The sequence below is a fragment of the Thamnophis elegans genome, chromosome 10 (assembly GCF_009769535.1).
Source record: "Thamnophis elegans isolate rThaEle1 chromosome 10, rThaEle1.pri, whole genome shotgun sequence".
Taxonomy (NCBI): Eukaryota; Metazoa; Chordata; class Lepidosauria; order Squamata; family Colubridae; genus Thamnophis; species Thamnophis elegans.
In genome coordinates, this window is record NC_045550.1 from 62889675 (window position 1) to 62907647 (window position 17973).

Below are 17973 nucleotides of genomic sequence, written 5' to 3' on the forward strand. Positions count from 1 at the left end.
GCACTAGACGCAACTTCAGAAGATGCTTTGAAACAGCACAACAATCCAGGGCCGGGGGGGACCTCAGAGGTCATCTAGTCTAACCCCCTGCTCCCTGGCAAAATGGACTGCTAAATTGGCCACACCCACCCAGTCACATGACCACATGCCCACGCCCTGCAAGCCACGCCCAGCAAGCCACGCCCACAGAACTGTGGCAAAAAAATTTTTAGATTTCACCACTGGTTTCTTTTATTGAATGTTTTTAATATTTTCTTGAGCAGAAAAGCAGTTGCTGTTCTTGCGATAGGAACGGAGGGAGGGAGAGAGGGAGAGAGGGAGGGAAGGAGGGAGGGAGGAAAGATTTCCGAATAAAGTTTTCAGTGTTGTACATCACTCTTTGTTTAGATAAGTTCATCATTTGGTTGTGAAGGTAGTTGAAGACCAGGAATCTGTATTGCAACCTCACCTGGGCAAGAAGGTGATTGTGAAAGTCCTTTGGGGAAGGAAGGAATGGCTGACTTGCTTAAATGAGAAACATGAGTGGGGTAAAAGGTTGGATTTGGCTCCTGAACATCCGGCACAGCACGCTTGCTCGGAGGATGATGGGTGACCGCCGGTACCTCTGCTTCCTTCTGTTTTGTTGGTGTGTCTGTGGAAGTAACATGATGTATCTCTTGTTCTTCCGACTCGGACTGTAATTAGACAAAAGATACCGAAAAGTGGTTCAGGCAGTTGATGTCATTCAATTGTTGCTAATCATTTCATTGCATTACAGTATTTTAAGTCTTATAAACCTCTTCTCTCCAGAAGCTTTAGGCGGAATTTAAGATCAAAATATAACAGAGATCGTTATTAAAACAACGGCATCACACAAAAACCTTAGAAGCAGATTTTCATCTTCCTGCTTAATCAAGCCAGGTGTCAGCATCACTCCATTACATAATTAGGAAAGAAAGACTAAGAGACTCCATGGGAAGGAAATCCAAAGTACTTTTACTAATTATAAATGGTAAGCAAGCAGTTGCGAAGCAAAGTCTGCTTAATTAGGCGCGAAAGCAATTGATATATAGAATAGCCCATTCCCCCCCCCCTTAGGATCATAGCTCCAGTCCAATCATAAGTCCTTCAAGTGTCAGGTGTGAGATAACTTCAAAAAGACAGGCCGAAGATGGAATGTCGAGGCCGTTGATGCAGGCGGGAAACACACACGCATGCGCAATCCCAACGTCTGGTACATCCTAGAACATTCCTCCAGCACATCAAATAACCCCTCCCAAATACCAGCCCCCCCTCCCCGTTGCATGGCAGCTGAAGCAACAGCAAGGCAGAAGCTGACATCCGGCCGTCCCCCGGAAAAAGGCTGTTAGGCCTGGAAAAAAAAACAAACCAAACAGACAAACGACAAAACACAAAAAGAAGAGGGAGGGGGAAAAAGAAAGTCAAGGCTTGTCGGGATAAGCAGCATAAAATTTCTGAAGCAGGCGGGGAGCACGAACATGGGATTTATCAACCCATTCTGTGTGGGAGGGAGGAAAGTGCTTCCAAGCCACCAGGTATTGGATGCGATTACGGTGCTTGCGGGAATCAAGAATTTCACGAACTTCAAAATGACGCTCCCCATCAACTAGTAACGGAGCAGGCGGAGGGTCATCTGGGGGGCGCAAGTGGGAAACCCGAACAGGTTTGATGAGGTTGATGTGGAACACCGGGTGGATTCGGTTGAGGTGTTTTGGCAATTGTAAACAAACAGAAACAGGATTGATGACCTTCACAATAGGGAAAGGGCCAACATATTTGGGACCCAATTTCTTTGACTTCTGCGTAGTGTGCAGGAATTTCGTGGACAAATATACCAAATCTCCAGGCCGGTATTCATAGGGCTGAGTGCGTTTCTTATCTGCTTGCTTCTTATGGGCTTTATGGGCAGCGTCCAAAGTGGAAAGGGTCAGTGGCCAAATGCGACTGAGACGCTCACTCCAGTCCGCAATTGAAGGGACTTGCGGTTGGTCACTAGGCAATTCGGGAATAGGAACAAAAACTTGACCGTAAACGACCCGAAAAGGGGTGAACCCCGTGCTGGAGTGAACCGAGTTGTTGTAGGCCACCTCAGCATGTGGTAACAAATCGACCCAATCGTCTTGTTGATAATTGATGAAACAATGTAAATATTGCTCAAGGACGGAATTTGTACGTTCACAGCCGCCATTAGTCTGAGGATGGTAGGCGGAGCTAAGGCCCTGGGCGGAGCCAATGCGTTTGAGAAATTCCTTCCAAAAATTAGATGTAAATTGGACCCCACGATCGGAGATAATACGGTCGGGCACTCCATGCAAACGGTAGATGTGGGAAATGAACAGTTTAGCTAATGCCTTGGCGGAAGGAATTTTGTGACAAGGCACGAAATGAACTTGCTTGGAAAACAAATCAGTGACCACCCATATAACGGTATGCCCCTGGCTTTCGGGAAGCTCAACAATAAAGTCCATAGAAATCTCCTTCCAAGGGGCAACCGGGCGAGCGACGGACTGGAGCAGTCCTTGCGGTTTCCCTGGCGGTTTTTTGGCGGCAGCGCAAACTGGGCAACTGGCCACATAAATTTCAATGTCCTTTTTTAAAGAGGGCCACCAGAATTGTCTCTTCACGAGATGCAAAGTTTTTACAAATCCAAAATGACCCGCCAATCTGGAGTCATGAGCGCGACGAAGGACCACGAGCCGTAGGGACGCGGGGATGTATAATTTAGCACCAATCCACGGTAGATCGTCCCTCATGGTGCACTCGTCCCGATGGTTCAGAAACCAGTTGTCGTGGGGAAGAGCTTTTTTAAGGTCAGAAAGTAGATCTTGAGGCACCTCCCTCTGTGCTTGGGTCTGTTGACGCGTGAGTACCGGAGCTGCCAGGAGCGGTTGGACAATACTCAGTTTAGAGCAATTATATTGAGGTAATCTGGACAAAGCATCCGCCATGAAGTTCTTCCCTCCCGGGATATACTTTAGAGTGAAATTGAAACGGTTGAAATATTGGGCCCATCGCATTTGTTTGGGGGAGAGACGACGAGGCGTCCGCAACGCTTCCAGGTTCTTGTGGTCAGTCCACACCTCAAATGGGTGTTTAGCACCCTCTAGGAAATGGCGCCATGTAGCCAGGGCCCAACGGACCGCGAAAGCCTCCTTTTCCCACACCGCCCAACGCCTCTCTGTGTCAGTGAGCTTTCGGGAGGTGTACGCGCAAGGCTGCAGGTTACTTTGGTCGTTGGCTTGCAGCAGAATGGCCCCTACGGCGACATCACTGGCATCAGCCTGGACGACGAAAGGCCGGTCTAGGTCAGGATGCTTAAGAACTGGTTCAGCGGCAAAGAAGCGTTTAAGTTTCTCGAATGCCGCCTGGCATTCCATGTTCCAGTCCAAAGGCTTATTAGGTTTAGGTTTCGGGTCGCCTTTCGTCTTGAGCAAATTAGTAATGGGGAGAGCAATCTTAGCAAAAGAGGGAATGAATTGACGGTAGAAATTAGCGAAACCCAAAAATTTTTGCAATTGTTTACGAGTTTTGGGCGCGTCCCATTCAGTGACCGCCCTCACCTTCTCAGGGTCCATTTCAATGCCATCAGGTGAGATGCGATAGCCAAGATAGTCAATTTTAGTTTGGTGAAACTCACACTTAGACAATTTGGCATAGAGGTCAGCGGCACGGAGTTTTTTCAAAACAGTGCGCACCAGAGCGACGTGGTGGTCATAGGTGCGAGTATAGATAAGGATATCGTCCAAATATACGATAACTCCTTTGTACAGATGATCGTGCAAGATCTCATTAATAAGTTGCATGAAAACAGCAGGAGCCCCCTGTAGACCAAAAGGCATAACCCGGAACTGGAAGCAACCAAGAGGGCAGTTGAAAGCAGTCTTCCATTCGTCTCCTTCCTTAATGCGTACTCTATAGTAAGCTTCCCGGAGGTCCAATTTAGTAAAGATGCGGCCCCTCCCTAGCTGTGCCAACAAGTCTTTCATCAACGGGAGTGGGTAGAGGTTCTGAGTTGATACAGCGTTAAGATTTTTAAAATTACAGCATAAACGAAGAGAGCCATCTTTTTTTTCACGAAAAAGTACAGGGGCAGCCACTTTGGGTCGAGCCGGTTCAATGAAACCACGTTTCAAATTTTTGTCAATGAAAGAACGCATTTCCTCCATTTCCCTGGGCGACATGGAGTAAATTTGGGGTTTAGGGAGCTTAACCCCGGGTAAAATGTCTATGGAGCAATCAGTAGGCCTGTGGGGGGGCAGATTGTCCGAAGATTTTTCGCTGAAGACTTCCTTAAGATCCCAATATTCTTTCGGAATTTTCTCCTCTCCTGCAATCCTCTCCTGCCCTCTAGCGGCCACTTCAGGAATGTCAGTGATAGGTTGGGCCGGAGAGCCCTCCCCCACTGGAGGCACCTTCGAGCGAACGCGTAAGCGGCCTGTCCGCCAATTTATGTGAGGGTTCCACTTCCGGAGCCACGGGATGCCCAAAATGAGTGGCCTGTCCATGCCAGGTGCGACCACAAAGGAAATTAGTTCAGTGTGGGTACCCATCCGCATTTCCAAAGGCTCCGTAAAAAAATGGGCGCCCCCCCCCCCCGCAATGGATCCATCTATTTGGCAAAACACAATTGGGGTTTTCAAAGTGCGCAATTTGAGGCCCAATTTTTCCACCATGGCTGGGTTGATCATGGATCGGGAACAGCCTGAATCGAGCAAGGCCTGAAGGGTGGCAGGTTGCCCCTCAGGGGGAACTCTTAACTCAATGGGGATTAGCAGGGGCCCCTTGTTTGAACTCACCCAGTGAGGCGATGTGTCGTCATCGGAGTCCTCAGAAGAAGAGGAGTTGGCGTCCGCGTCTCCCTCTAATGGCTGGGTGAAAGGAGGGGGGTTGGAATCCACAGCGAAAGCTGTTTCCTTCTTCTTCTTCTCTGCGACTCTGCCAGACTTTTCCTCACGTTTGGGAGAGAGTTGAGCAGAGAGGGGCAATTTAGCATGACATTCGGGGGGCGGTGTGCCCCAATTTGCCACAACGAAAGCATGTTAAAGGTCTGGAGAGGCCTGAGGGGGCCCCCCTCCCTTCACCTCGCCGTTTGAAGAGCGATTGAGTGGCTTGAGGGGGGAGGGACTTGGCAGCCCTTTCTTTCCGCTTCCTCTGTTCCTCTTTAGCATAACGGAGCCGGGTTAAGTCAAGTTCAGCGTCCGCTGCATGCTCAAACCACGTGATCAAACGTCTAGGCAGGTTACGATTGACACATTGCTGATAAATGTCTTCATCTAATCCTGAAGCAAATTTGTCCAGTAGGGCGTCCTCCCCCCAGCCCCTCATGTATTGTGAAAGACACTGAAATTCCTGGATGTATTGGGCGACAGGTCTATCGTCCTGTTCAAAGGTTATAAATTTCAATTTGCTCCGCTTCTCCGTTAACGGGTCATCAAAACGTTGGCGGAAAGCCTCCATAAAGCGGTTGAAATTCCCCAAGAGGGGAGAGCCAGACATATGCAAAGCAGTTGACCATTTGGCAGCTTCACCATCTAATGACAAAAGAACCATTCTGACCCTCATGATGTCAGTCTCAAAGTCTCGGCCATAAATTTCCATGTAGTTAAACACCTGCATAAGAAAAGAGGCCAGGCCAGCAGAATCACCATTGTAACGCACAGGCAAGGGAGGGATTTTAGCCATCCGATGTCTTCGGGGGGGTGGCCCCCCTTGGTCAGCAAAACCTCTAGCCGCAGGGGGTGAAGCAGGCCGAGGGGGAGGGGGAGATGGCGGGCGTGGGTAACGTTGCTAATTTCTCCAGTCTCTTTCCTCCTCCCCCCTTCCTTCCTCAAAGTATGTTTGACCCCAATAATCAGGTAATTCACTCCGCTGGGGTTTTCTCATGGGGCCCTGGTGTTGCCAGCTTCTCCAGTCTCTTTCATCGCCCCCCCTTCTTTCCCCAAAGTACCTTTGACTCCAATAATCAGGGAATTCACTCGTCTGGGGTTTTCTCACGGCTCCCGGCTCCAGCGATGGTTGTCGGGGTTGTCTTTGGGTGATTCCAGCATTCCAGCTGGTCTCTGCCTCTCTTTGTCCCACCGAAGTCGACCATCGGGGTGGGGGAGGTTCAGGCTGGCTGGAAATTTGCAGTTGAAATAAATCTTCGTGTAAGGAGAGGTCGGGCGGGCCAGGCTCATGTAGAGAAAGGTCGGGAGGTCCTACTCCGCTGGAATCCGCACCTCCAACGGCCCCCTCCTCCTCTCTGATCGGAGAAGACATTATCTCCCTTCTCGGTAGACGTAAATCTCCTGAAAAGGGTTTAGGCAGACTTTGCTTCTTGTCAGCATCACTCCATTACATAATTAGGAAAGAAAGACTAAGAGACTCCATGGGAAGGAAATCCAAAGTACTTTTACTAATTATAAATGGTAAGCAAGCAGTTGCGAAGCAAAGTCTGCTTAATTAGGCGCGAAAGCAATTGATATATAGAATAGCCCATTCCCCCCCCCCTTAGGATCATAGCTCCAGTCCAATCATAAGTCCTTCAAGTGTCAGGTGTGAGATAACTTCAAAAAGACAGGCCGAAGATGGAATGTCGAGGCCGTTGATGCAGGCGGGAAACACACACGCATGCGCAATCCCAACGTCTGGTACATCCTAGAACATTCCTCCAGCACATCAAATAACCCCTCCCAAATACCAGCCCCCCCTCCCCGTTGCATGGCAGCTGAAGCAACAGCAAGGCAGAAGCTGACACCAGGTCTTAAGTAGTGATTTATTGATTTATTATCTAACTGAGATATCTGTTGGTTTGCTGGGTGAAGTCCAGTCAATGTGTTTTAAAAAATAAACTATGCTTAACAACCCAGGGAAAAATATTTTCTGCAGATGATAGCTGTTCGAGGAACTTACCGCATGTGGAAATAATTGGCAATTTGCAGTGAAAATTTTGGAATCTTCATCCGCTCTGCCTATCACAGAGCCTTTGCACAGGCCTCTCTCCTAGAACAAAGGAGAATGTTTTCATCAACAAAATCCAAGAAATTTAACCTAAATTTCTAATATGCAGTGCGATAGCACTGGATATGATTGATCAGATGTTCTGTATCCATTTCTCCCTGTGGTTGACATGACATTTCTCATCAGAATGACAATTTCTGTTGTCCCATTAGAGGGGATGGATCCTCCATGGGAAAACTGAATTCTTCTGCCATGCTTTTTAGAATTTTAAAATCTTTCTTAGCATAGTAATCAAACCATTCTATGGATTTCTTGAAGTCATTTTTCCAGAATATTGTTCTTAGTTGCAAAGTCATGTCCGACCCATTGCAACCCCATGGACAAAGTTCCTCCAGGCCTTCCTGTCCTCTATCATCCTCTGGAGTCCATTTAAGCTCACGCCTACTGCTTCGGTAACTCCATCTAGCCACCTCCTTCTCTGTCATCCCCTTCTTCTTTTGCCCTCAATCTTTCCCAGCATTAGGCTCTTCTCTAGTGAGTCCTTCCTTCTCATTAAGTGGCCAAAATATTTGAGTTTCATCTTCAGGATCTGGCCTTCTAAAGAGCAATCAGGGTTGATCTCCTCTAGGACTGACCGGTTTGATCACCTTACAGTCCAAGGGACTCGCAGGAGTCTTCTCCAGCACCATCGTTCAAAGGCCTCAATTCTTTGGCACTCAGCCTTCCTTATGGTCCACCTTTCACAGCCATACATTGCAACTGGGAATACCATAGCCTTGACTATACACACTTTTATTAGCAGGGTGTTGTCTCTGCTTTTTAGTATGCTGCCTAGATTTGCCCTAGCTTTCTTCCCCAGGAGCAAGAATATTTCCAGAATAGGAAGTGAGTTTTGGTGCTCCGGATATTAATTTTGGTATTTTAATAATTAAACCACTATAATTATATACTCTTTGATCATTGTAGAATTCTCCTGCAAAATTTTAGAAATTGATAACTAACTTAATGGTTCATAGGTTGGCTTGGAAAATAATGAATTACTATATCTGAATTCAGATACAAACTAACTGGAACCAACTTCTTCCTTCATTTGTTAAGGTCTTATTTAAGGTTGGAGAGCCAATTTTTGGTATGATAAGATTATTCCAGCTAGGAATGGAGTTTGTTTAGACCAGAACACCACCAATATCCATTCCAACATGACTCTAACCCTACTCTCCATTTCTAGGAGGAGGACATGTAGGATATATCCTTAGGTTGAATGGTAGAAGTAATGGTCTGAAAGTAGGTTTAGATATTAGCATTTTCTGAGGCTTTAATGTGGTTCATTATTTATTTGTTTATTAAATTTATATGCCACCCACCTCAATGTCGTGAGTAACTATAGTGGCTTACAATAGAATAAAAACATTAAAAACAAGATCAGCGACAATGAAATAAGAGTTAAAACAAGGACCACCAATGGTACAGGGACCATTGTCTCTCATTCAATCAACCTTCATTTCCCCCATATTTATTCTTTCTATGTTTAGATAGATTTATTATAGCTCATATGGATATCTGCCTCCCAATAGTTCTTCATTTGCTAACCTGCAAAGCACATTGATGAATAAAAGAACTTAACAGGAAACTACTCAAGGAGAGAAGCAACCTAGAACTAAAGAGAGATTTCCTGACAATTAGAACAATTAATCAGTAGAATGACTTTTCCCAGAAATTATGAGTGCTCCACCACAGGAGGTTTTTAAGAACAGATTGGATAATCATTTGTCTGAAATGGTATAGGGTTTTGTGCTTGAAGTTGGACTAGAAGGCATCTTCCTACTCTGTTGTTCTGTTCTGTTCTGTTCTGATATGAGCGGTGTAAAATTTGGTTCTTTAGAAGACATATATTGAGCCATGATGTCAAGCTAGGTTTTATGCAAGATTGTGAATACTTACTGCAGTTGAAGATGGGAGGAGAGGGCATTGAGTGAGGTTAGACACAGGTGTACTTTTACGACAGGAAGTCTCATGGATGGTGAATTCTATAGCGTTCAAAATACCATGCACCACCTATAGAAAGTCATAAGCATTTAGAGTAGTTCACATTGACTGCAGGAAATGTTCCTCATAATCTTGGGCTCCCTATCAATCTTTATTAACCTGAAGTCTTACAGAGAGTCCCCGTGATTCTTAGCACTAGGAGAACTGGTAGGAGGTTAAATGTTGTTATCAAGAAGAGGACACACGTACATTCTGTAATTAAATGGAATGTAACATTGTAGAAAGATCAGAGTCCCATCCATGTGGGAAATTGGAGGTTTCCGGGAAGCCCTCTGGCAGATTAACATTTTCTTTAAGAGAGATTTTGCAGATTTTGAGAATCTGTCTGTTCACTTCCTTTGGCAATAATGTAGAAACCAACTGCCCTTTGCTGGAATTATTTCTATTATTTTTCATTTCTACATTTTGCAGAAACCCTGGGCACTGTAGCAGTCTCTATATCAGTGGTTCTCAACCTGTGGGTTGGGACTCCTTTGGGGGTCGAACGACCCTTTCACAGGGGTCGCCGAAGATCATCAGAAAACACATATTTTCGGTGGTCTTAGGAACCGAGACACCAATTTTATGGTTGGGGGTCACCACAACATGAGGAACAGTTTTCAGACTTCTGAATGGAAAATAACTTTACAACAACGTAGTACAATTGACCTGCAGGGCTGGTGCGATGCGCAATAAATTCACATGGTGCAGTAGGGTTGTGTGTGTGTTAGCAGGATTCACTGCAGGGGTGAAATTCAGCAGGTTCTGACAGGTTCCAGAGAACCAGTAGTGGAAATTTTGAGTAGTTTGGAGAACCGGCATATACCACCTCTGGCTGGCCCCAGAATGAGGTGGGAATGGAGACTTTCAAATATCCTTCCCCCAGGAGTGGGGAGGGAATGGGGATTTTGCAGTATCCTTCCCCTGCCACACCCACTAAGCCACACCCACAGAACCGGTAGTAAAAAAAATGAATTTCACCACTGATTCACTGGGTTAGGGATTTTCTGTCTTTTACTGTGAGTTGTATTGGGTTGGGTTGGGGGGGTGTATTGGGTTGGGGGGGTGCACGAAGGGAGGGTCAGCCAATCTCATTGTACACATGTTGTACTCTGACAATAAAGGTTTGAATCTGAATTCTTGCTCAAAAATATTCCACCTCATCTTTACCTGTGAAGTTGCTTTGGTGACCTTAACAATGGCAAAATAATGATCGTGTTCATGTTCAGCATTGAATTTGGCCAGGCTTTCTCTTGCTATTTCCTGAAACCTCTCTTCAGATGGATTTTGGCGAATTGGACAGCCAGGGCAAGAAGGACTAGAATCTTTAGGGGGGGGAAAAGTATCATTTTAAAAGTTGAGACAAGGCATTTGAAATACAGTATCAGCTTGCACTTTTCAATGACCTGAAAACTGAAAGCTTCTCTCAGCTTGAAAATTTAGCATCTTTCTCAAAGCTGTATTTAGTTAGGGTCATAATTGTTTTGCAACTTGACACAATTGTACAGAACCAGTGAAGCCTGGTTCTAACCTGAAATGGACACCTAACATAAAAAACCATCATCAAAAAAGCACAAAAGCTTTTTGTGCTTTTGTGCAGTTTTCTGCGCCAGCTCAGGAAGCTCAAACTGCCTAAAGAGCTGGTGATTCTGTTCTACAGAGGAATTATTGAGTCTGTCATCTGCACCTCCATCACTGTCTGGTTTGGCTCTGCAGCCCAACAAGACAGACAGAGACTTCAGAGGATAATCAGAATGGCAGAAAAAACAGTTACTGCCAAACTTTGAGGATTCGTACACTGCACGAGTCAAAAAGAGGGCCGTGAAAATATTTACAGACCCCTCACATCCTGGACATAAATTGTTTCAACTCCTACCCTCAAAACGATGCTATAGGGCTCTGCACACCAGAACAACTAGACACAAGGGCAGTTTTTTTTTCCTGAACGCCATCACTCTGCTAAATAAATAATTCCCTCACCACTGTCAAACTATTCACTAAAGCTGCATTACTATTCTCACTGTTCCTATCATCTACCTCCTCCCACTTACGACTGCAGGACTGTAACTTTGTTGCTTGTATCCTTACGATTTATACTGATATTGATTGTTTCCTGATTGCTTATTTGTACCCCTATGACTATCCTGAAGTGTTGTACCTTATGATTCTTGATGAACGTATCTTGTCTTTTTATGCACACTGAGAGCATCTGCACCAAAGACAAATTCCTTGTGTGTCCAATCACACTTGGCCAATAAAGAATTCTATTCTATTCTATTCTATTCTATTCTATTCTATTCTATTCTATTCTATTCCATTCCACTCCACTCCACTCCACTCCACTCCACTCCACATTCCATTCCACTCCACTCCACATTCCATTCCATTCCACTCCACTCCATTCTATTCTATCCCTAGTCCTAGTCCCAGTCCTGCCCTGCCCTGCTCTGCTCTATCTTTGGGAAGGGTACAAATCTGAAGGCAGGAACCAATAGAAGAGAATATCTGCAGTTCAGGGCTGGATTGTGGAGTCCTTGGTGCTCTCTTAGCTTGGTGGCTTTGCTTGTAAATGGTTGTTACCTAAGGCGATCTCTGCCTCAGTACTGGACTCAGTTAGCAATAGCAATAGCAGTTAGACTTATATACCACTTCATAGGGCTTTAAGCCCTCTCTAAGCGTTTTACAGAGTCAGCATATTGCCCCCAACAACAATCCAGATCCTCATTTTACCCACCTTGGAAGGATGGAAGGCTGAGTCAACCCTAAGCCGGTGAGATTTGAACAGCCGAACTGCCGAACTAGCAATCAGCTGAAGTAGCCTGCAGTGCTGCTCTCTAACCACTGCGCCACCTCGGCTCTTTAAAGTTCAGATTCTTTTTTCCCTTCTGTTTAATTGTGTCTGATTCCTGGAGATTTCCTGGATAAGTCCCTGCAATTTTCTTGTCAAAGTTTTTTTTTTTTTTTCAGAAGTGGCTTCCCATTATCTCCTTCTTAGGACTGAGAGAAAGTGACCGATCCAAGGCTTCATGGGGAAGGCAGGAATAGAAATCCCATTCTCCCAGTTTCTAGCTGGATGCCAAAGCCACCACAATAAATTGGCTGTCAATCTGGAAGACTGTTTTCTCTTATGATTGAATGACATTCTAGAACAGGGGTTTCCAACCATCACAACTTTAAGCCCGGCGGACTTCAACTCCCAGAATTCCCCAGCTTGCTGGCTTGCTGGCTGGGAAATTCTGGGAGTTGAAGTGCAACGGGCTTAAAGTTGCCATGGTTGGAGACCCCTGTTCTAGAACATAATAACATTTGATAATGAATATGCCAAGGCTGAAGTAACGTTTATTCCATGATCGATTAACAACTGGTGAAGGCGGTGCCTCTTTAGCTAAAGTTCAGAATACTTTGGAAACAACTTCTGGTTCACACAATTGACAAAGCCATGTTGGTAAAGCTTGAACCATGCATGAATTGCCAAGGTTCTCATGTACTGAATTGCAAATGAATCAAAGCTGGTTGTTTTGCAAAACAGACTGAGGTGTAAGCAAGTAATCATTTTAAAACCTAGCTAAGAAACTAGAGTATGTATTAGTTGCTTAGCAATTTCTAATCATTTTTCAAAGTTCATGCTTCTTCCCAACATTTGTACTCCTAAATTTATTATGGAAGGTCACTTTTAGAAAGTTACAATATGACACAAGGAAGTAAAATAATCCATAGTGAGAAACAACTTGTCAAAGCTAATGTAAGCTTATAACAACAGTTCTTGTTAAGTTTTAGAAAATAATATCTTATACTAAGAAAAATATGCTGACAGAAAGTGCACACAGAAAAAAAGTGTGTGAAAAATGCATAATTTTGCAATTTAAAATATATAGAAAAGGAAATTGGGCCAAAGCGTATCTGTGGTTGAGAAACAGAATAAAATAAAATTACAGATGTAGCCTAAGATACCCGCATGAATGAAACTTTAACATTTAATTTTGGGGTTTCTGAATCTACTTTTTAAACTTCGTTGGGGATATCTGTAAAATTGCAATTGCAAGATATATGTGCTCGGATAGATATTTTTTTGCAAATTTACATGCAGCAAACAGAAAATACATACGAGGGTGTAAAATGCAGTCATTTCTGTACATGAACGTATCATTTGAATTCTTGTTGACTTTAATTATTACTTTGCATTGGCCAAAGACCTAAAACAAGAGAAAGTAGCTTGCATTAGTTTGCATTTCTTTTACCAATGATTCCATGACACGTAATCAAAAGGTATATCTTTTCTACATCTTAGATTCAGAATTACATTATCCTTCCATAATGTTTTCTACACCTCTACAGCATCCACATTTCTTCCTGTGTTTTTGTGCAACCTCACTGTCTTTTTACTGCACTGCAGAATGTATTATGAGTTACTAGGAAGAGCTCATTCGTGCAGTGCAGATGATCGATCCAGCAGACATGATCTCAATTCCACCTGATCTACTTCCTGCTTTAGACCAAAATTAAAAGGCCAAAGGCCAAAAGTATTCTCTTGAAAAATTAATATTTTAGGTGGCTTCAGAATGATGGCAAAGTATCAGAAAAGGAGAAGAAAAATGCCCACAAGTCCTGAGATTAAAACCTTGAATGTTTTGTTTGACAAAGGATTGGGAGGGGAGGGGGGAAGAGGTGGCCACCCATAGTACCCAAAAGGGGTTCATTAAGAAGTAGTCCAAGAACTGTTTCCTTTCCTTTCAGGGTCCAGACATGGAAGAACCAGTTTAAGTTGCAGAATAAAATATTTGGAGGACCTTTCCCAGATGTAAGAGCTGTTGGACAGTGGGACTGGCCTGCCAAGAGAAATTATTTTTTGAGTTCCTGCAGTGAGTTTGGGGTTGAACCCCTTCATCTCTCTCCCTTCCAATGCACATTCACATGTACAATGCCATTGATTTAAAATGGCAACTAAGTGCAGGGAACTATCATGAACACAAGGAGGCCAAGGGAGAAGTAGTGAAAGTGTTCTGAAAAGAGATGTTTGTTACCACATGGTAAGTGAGTGGAGTGACTCCCTCAGCCTCCTTTGCAAACAAGTTTCAACTAGGGCATACAAAACCTTTGCCAGACCAATTCTCGAATACAGCTCATCTGCCTGGAATCCACACTGTATATCGGACATTAATTGATTGAGCAGGTCCAGAGGTATTTCACGAGAAGAGTCCTCCACTCCTCTACTCACAATCGGATCCCCTATGCCACCAGGCTTGAAATTTTGGCCTTGGACAACCTAAAACTAGGCCGACTAAGGTCTGATGTAAGCGTAGTACACAAAATTGTCTGCTACAACGTCTTACCTGTCAATAGCTTCTTCAGCTTCAACCTCAACAATACACGGGCAAACAATCGATACAAACTCAAGGTCAACCGCTCCAAACTTGATTGCAGAAAATACGACTTCAGCAACAGAGTGGTCAATGCCTGGAATGCTCTATCTGGCTCCACTGTTACATCCTCAAATCCCCACAGCTTCAACCTCAAACTGTCTACCGTGGACCTCACCCCATTCCTAAGAGGTCTGTAAAGGGGGCGTGCATAAGCGCACCAGCGTGCCTTCCATCCTTGTCCTACTGTCCCCATTTATTTCTATTCATTTCTTTCGTTCATATTCATGTTTGTATGTATACCTGATATCTTATATATGTTTGACAGACTAATAAAATAAAAATAAGTTTCAAACCCCAGATTTAACTTCTTTCCATACCCTGCTGATAGTTCTTTAAATAAGGAGATCGATTACTTACAGTCTCGTACGGACGTCTAAACTCGCACTCTTTCCACGATTTCCTACTCAAGGCATGGCATTTGGTTTCCAACACATCCAAAGTGAGGAAGAAAACAGAATCATCACCCTGTTACAGACAAAGGAAGCTCTTGAAAAGAGTTGAATGAAGAGTAAGATGAACATAAAGTAACCTTCAAATCGAAATGCAAAAAAGGTCGTTTGCTCCAGAGGGAGTAAACTGGACTGCTGGCCCTGGTTACACTTTGGCTAGCCTTGCTCACTGGGCTACTTGCAGCTGCTGGAGGTGCATGGGAGAGCTTTGCTCTATGACTTGTAGTAAATGTGGGGACGTTTGGTAGCAAAGTTGGAGCAATAAAGGGGAGTTAGACCTGTTCTCTGGCTGTGTTGCTTTTGTGCCAAGCCCAGGTCATCACAGAGCCCATGTCCACAGAATCATGGTTTACTCCAGCTGGTTTGTTTCATGTGGCAAAACATTTATTTTAATCCTAGCGTGGGTGAATATCTATTAGCCGAAGTGGCGCAGTGGTTAAATACAGCACTGCAGGCTACTTCAGCTGACTGCAGTTCTGCAGTTCGGCGGTTCAAATCTCACCAGCTCAAGGTTGACTCAGCCTTCCATCCTTCCGAGGTGGGTAAAATGAGGACCCGGATTGTTGGGGGCAATATGCTGACTCTGTAAACCGCTTTCAGAGGGCTGAAAGCCCTATGAAGCGGTATATAAGTCTAACTGCTATTGCTATTGCTATTATCATGAAACTGATTTCAAATTACTATCTTAGAATGTCTTGGACAGATGTCCCTTTTTAAAAAAAGAAGGTGGAAATAACCAACGATAACAAGATCTGCCAGGAAATATATACTAGTTGCTTGATTTAGTCTAATGGTAAAGTGGCTTCAAGTATGTCTTTTTATTAGGGCTACCAAATCTCGGCTATATCTCTTTTGTGCCATCAAGTGATTTTGTAGATTTCTCCCACTGCTCAAATACATTAGTGCTACCATGATTGGACAACAGAATAGGTAAAGGTAAAGATTCCCCTCGCAAATATGTGCTAATTGTTTCTGACTCTAGGGGGCGGTGATCATCTCCGTTTCAAAGCCGAAGAGCCAGTGCCATGTTCATGTGGCCAGCATGACTAAACGGCGAAGCCGCACGGAACGCTGCTACCTTCCCACCAAAGGTGGTCCCTATTTTTCTACTTGCATTTTTACATGCTTTCGAACTGCTAGGTTGGCAGAAGCTGGGACAGGTAACAGGAGTTCACCCCGTAACGCAGCCCTAGGGATTTGAACCGCCCAATTGCCGACCTTTCCATTGACAATCTCAGCGTCTTAGCCATTGAACCACCGCGCCCCAACAACAACAATAACAACAACAGAATGGCTGGTGCTAAAAGCAAGGAAAGAAAAAAAGGCAGTAGGAGAAGATCTTACCTCGGTTGCTTTGTGGGCATCAAAAATGCGTTGCAGGCCAATAACGTAACCTTCTGTCTTATATTTATTGGCTTTGTTGAGGGCCAGTTCTGCTGCAGTCTTTACCTCCAGAGAGTTGCATGATGCGTGAAGAAACTGGGGAAGTGGAACGGAAACCGCTGCGTGAAACAGCTGTATCCCAATTAAGAATGAAATTAAAAGGGCCATTCTGGAATTTTTTTGCAGAATCGCAGAAGGCAGCAACTACAACTGGAGACCAAGGCTGTGACAGAGCACTGTCCTTCTATATATACTTTGAAATCCATAGCTAATATTTGTTCTTCTATTGCATGGTGTTCCCTACCTTTAAACTTCAAACTGTGTGGCAATGATTGTATAACACGTAGCTTGGCAGGGAAATGCTCATCTAAGGTTCATCTGATGTTTTTTGGATTTCAATAAGTTTCACTGCAGAAAAAGACCTCCCTTCCTCCCTGAAATTCTTCTGTAAAAGTAGACATTCACGTTGACTTTATGCCTAAATGGATGCACTTTCATTTAATCAAGATTTTTTTTAAAAAAATTAAATGTATTGGCTGCCTTATTCAAGTGGACCCTGCATGATGTTCCTAGGCTGGCCATAAATACTAGCAAAATATTGAAAGCATGTTTATAAATTACACAGGTCTGCAAAAAAATTTTTTAGAGAGCTGTTTTGGTTATTCCATGTAAACTTTATGGTTTTTGGTGTGCTGAATCTGAAAATGACCTCCATTTTGTCATAGGACATCACGTTTCCTGACAATTTAGGTAACTATGTTAAATAAGGCAATACCTCAAAATAAATGGAAATAGACGTATAAAATTAAAGTTTTATTACAATATTTTCATGAAAATCCTTTTTTTGAACTGAAATGAGCTCACCTACACATACTAAACCCGATTCTTCTTCCTTGTGAGGCTCCTCTTGGTGCATTTATGCTTGTGAGTAGCATATGGAATGTCTCTCTGAAGCAGTGGTGGGTTTCAAAATTTTTTGGAACCTCTTCTGTAGGTATGGCCTGCTTTGTGGGAGTGGCTTGCTGGCCATGTGACTGAATCGGAGTGGCTTGTCGGCCATGTGACTGAGTGGGAGTGGCTTGCTGGTCATATGACCGAGTGAGAGTGGCTTGCTGGCCATGTGACTGCATGAGAGTGGCTTGGCAGTCATGTGACCAGGTGGGAGTGGCCAAGACGATGTCACTGAATTCTTTGCCCCAATGATCTACAAAAAGAAGCAAAAAAAGATTGGATGACCAAGAGACAGCATCATTTTAGTTATCTTACTGTTCTTTTGTATGTTTATGTTTCTAGTGTTATCAGGAGAAATACTAGATAGTGTTCAGAGCAGCTTCTGGTTTTTGTTTTTGCACTTTAAAATTAAGCACGTTTCAAAATAAATTATTTCAGGTATGTTTATGAGCTTGTTAAATCAATTAGTAACATTTTGGAAATGATGGTTACCCTAAAAGTTACATTTCAAAAGACTAAACCTACTGATATCTATGGTAATTGGTTTGTTCCAGAAAATGGAAAGAATGGAATACAGAAAGAGGAATTAAATGGAGAGGAAATCTATTTCAAAGGTCAAGATATAGAAGAAGATAAAATTAAAGAACCTATGGCGTTAAAGAAAGAAATTCCACTAGCAAAAGTTTTGATAACACTGCTGACAATCAAAGACAAAATGAATAAGGAAACAGAAAGAGGGCATCAAGAGTATATGAGCGATCTTATAAGCAAGGAGTTGCTAAGAGGAGTCCATACAAAGCTGATCA

The 17973-nt window shown here is 43.8% G+C and overlaps 1 protein-coding gene and 1 long non-coding RNA gene across 2 annotated transcripts; one reads left to right on the plus strand and one right to left on the minus strand.

Moving 5' to 3' along the window:
* Positions 1–225: 225 nt before the first annotated feature.
* Positions 226–16450, minus strand: LOC116513870 (fetuin-B-like). Its single transcript, XM_032225145.1, has 7 exons — positions 16178–16450; positions 14742–14849; positions 13070–13157; positions 10135–10289; positions 8881–8994; positions 6892–6981; positions 226–674 (listed from the first exon to the last, which is right to left on the minus strand). The coding sequence occupies exons 1-7, from the start codon at positions 16382–16384 to the stop codon at positions 384–386; spliced, it is 1053 nt and encodes a 350-aa protein (XP_032081036.1). The 5' UTR covers positions 16385–16450; the 3' UTR covers positions 226–383.
* On the plus strand, positions 681–6819 carry LOC116513872. Its single transcript, XR_004256051.1, has 2 exons — positions 681–900; positions 6740–6819. It is a non-coding gene; the product is annotated as an uncharacterized LOC116513872 (long non-coding RNA).
* Positions 16451–17973: the final 1523 nt, after the last annotated feature.

Bases quoted from the DNA above. Each gene is read 5' to 3' on its own strand.
- LOC116513870 (XM_032225145.1), bottom strand. From the start codon at position 16,384: ATGGCCCTTTTAATTTCATTCTTAATTGGGATACAGCTGTTTCACGCA. The intron at 13,158-14,741 runs GTAAGTAATCGA...CTCTTGTTTTAG, and splicing joins TTAGACGTCCGTACGAGACT to GTCTTTGGCCAATGCAAAGT. The intron at 8,995-10,134 runs GTAAAGATGAGG...GACTTTCTATAG, and splicing joins TCACCAAAGCAACTTCACAG to GTGGTGCATGGTATTTTGAA.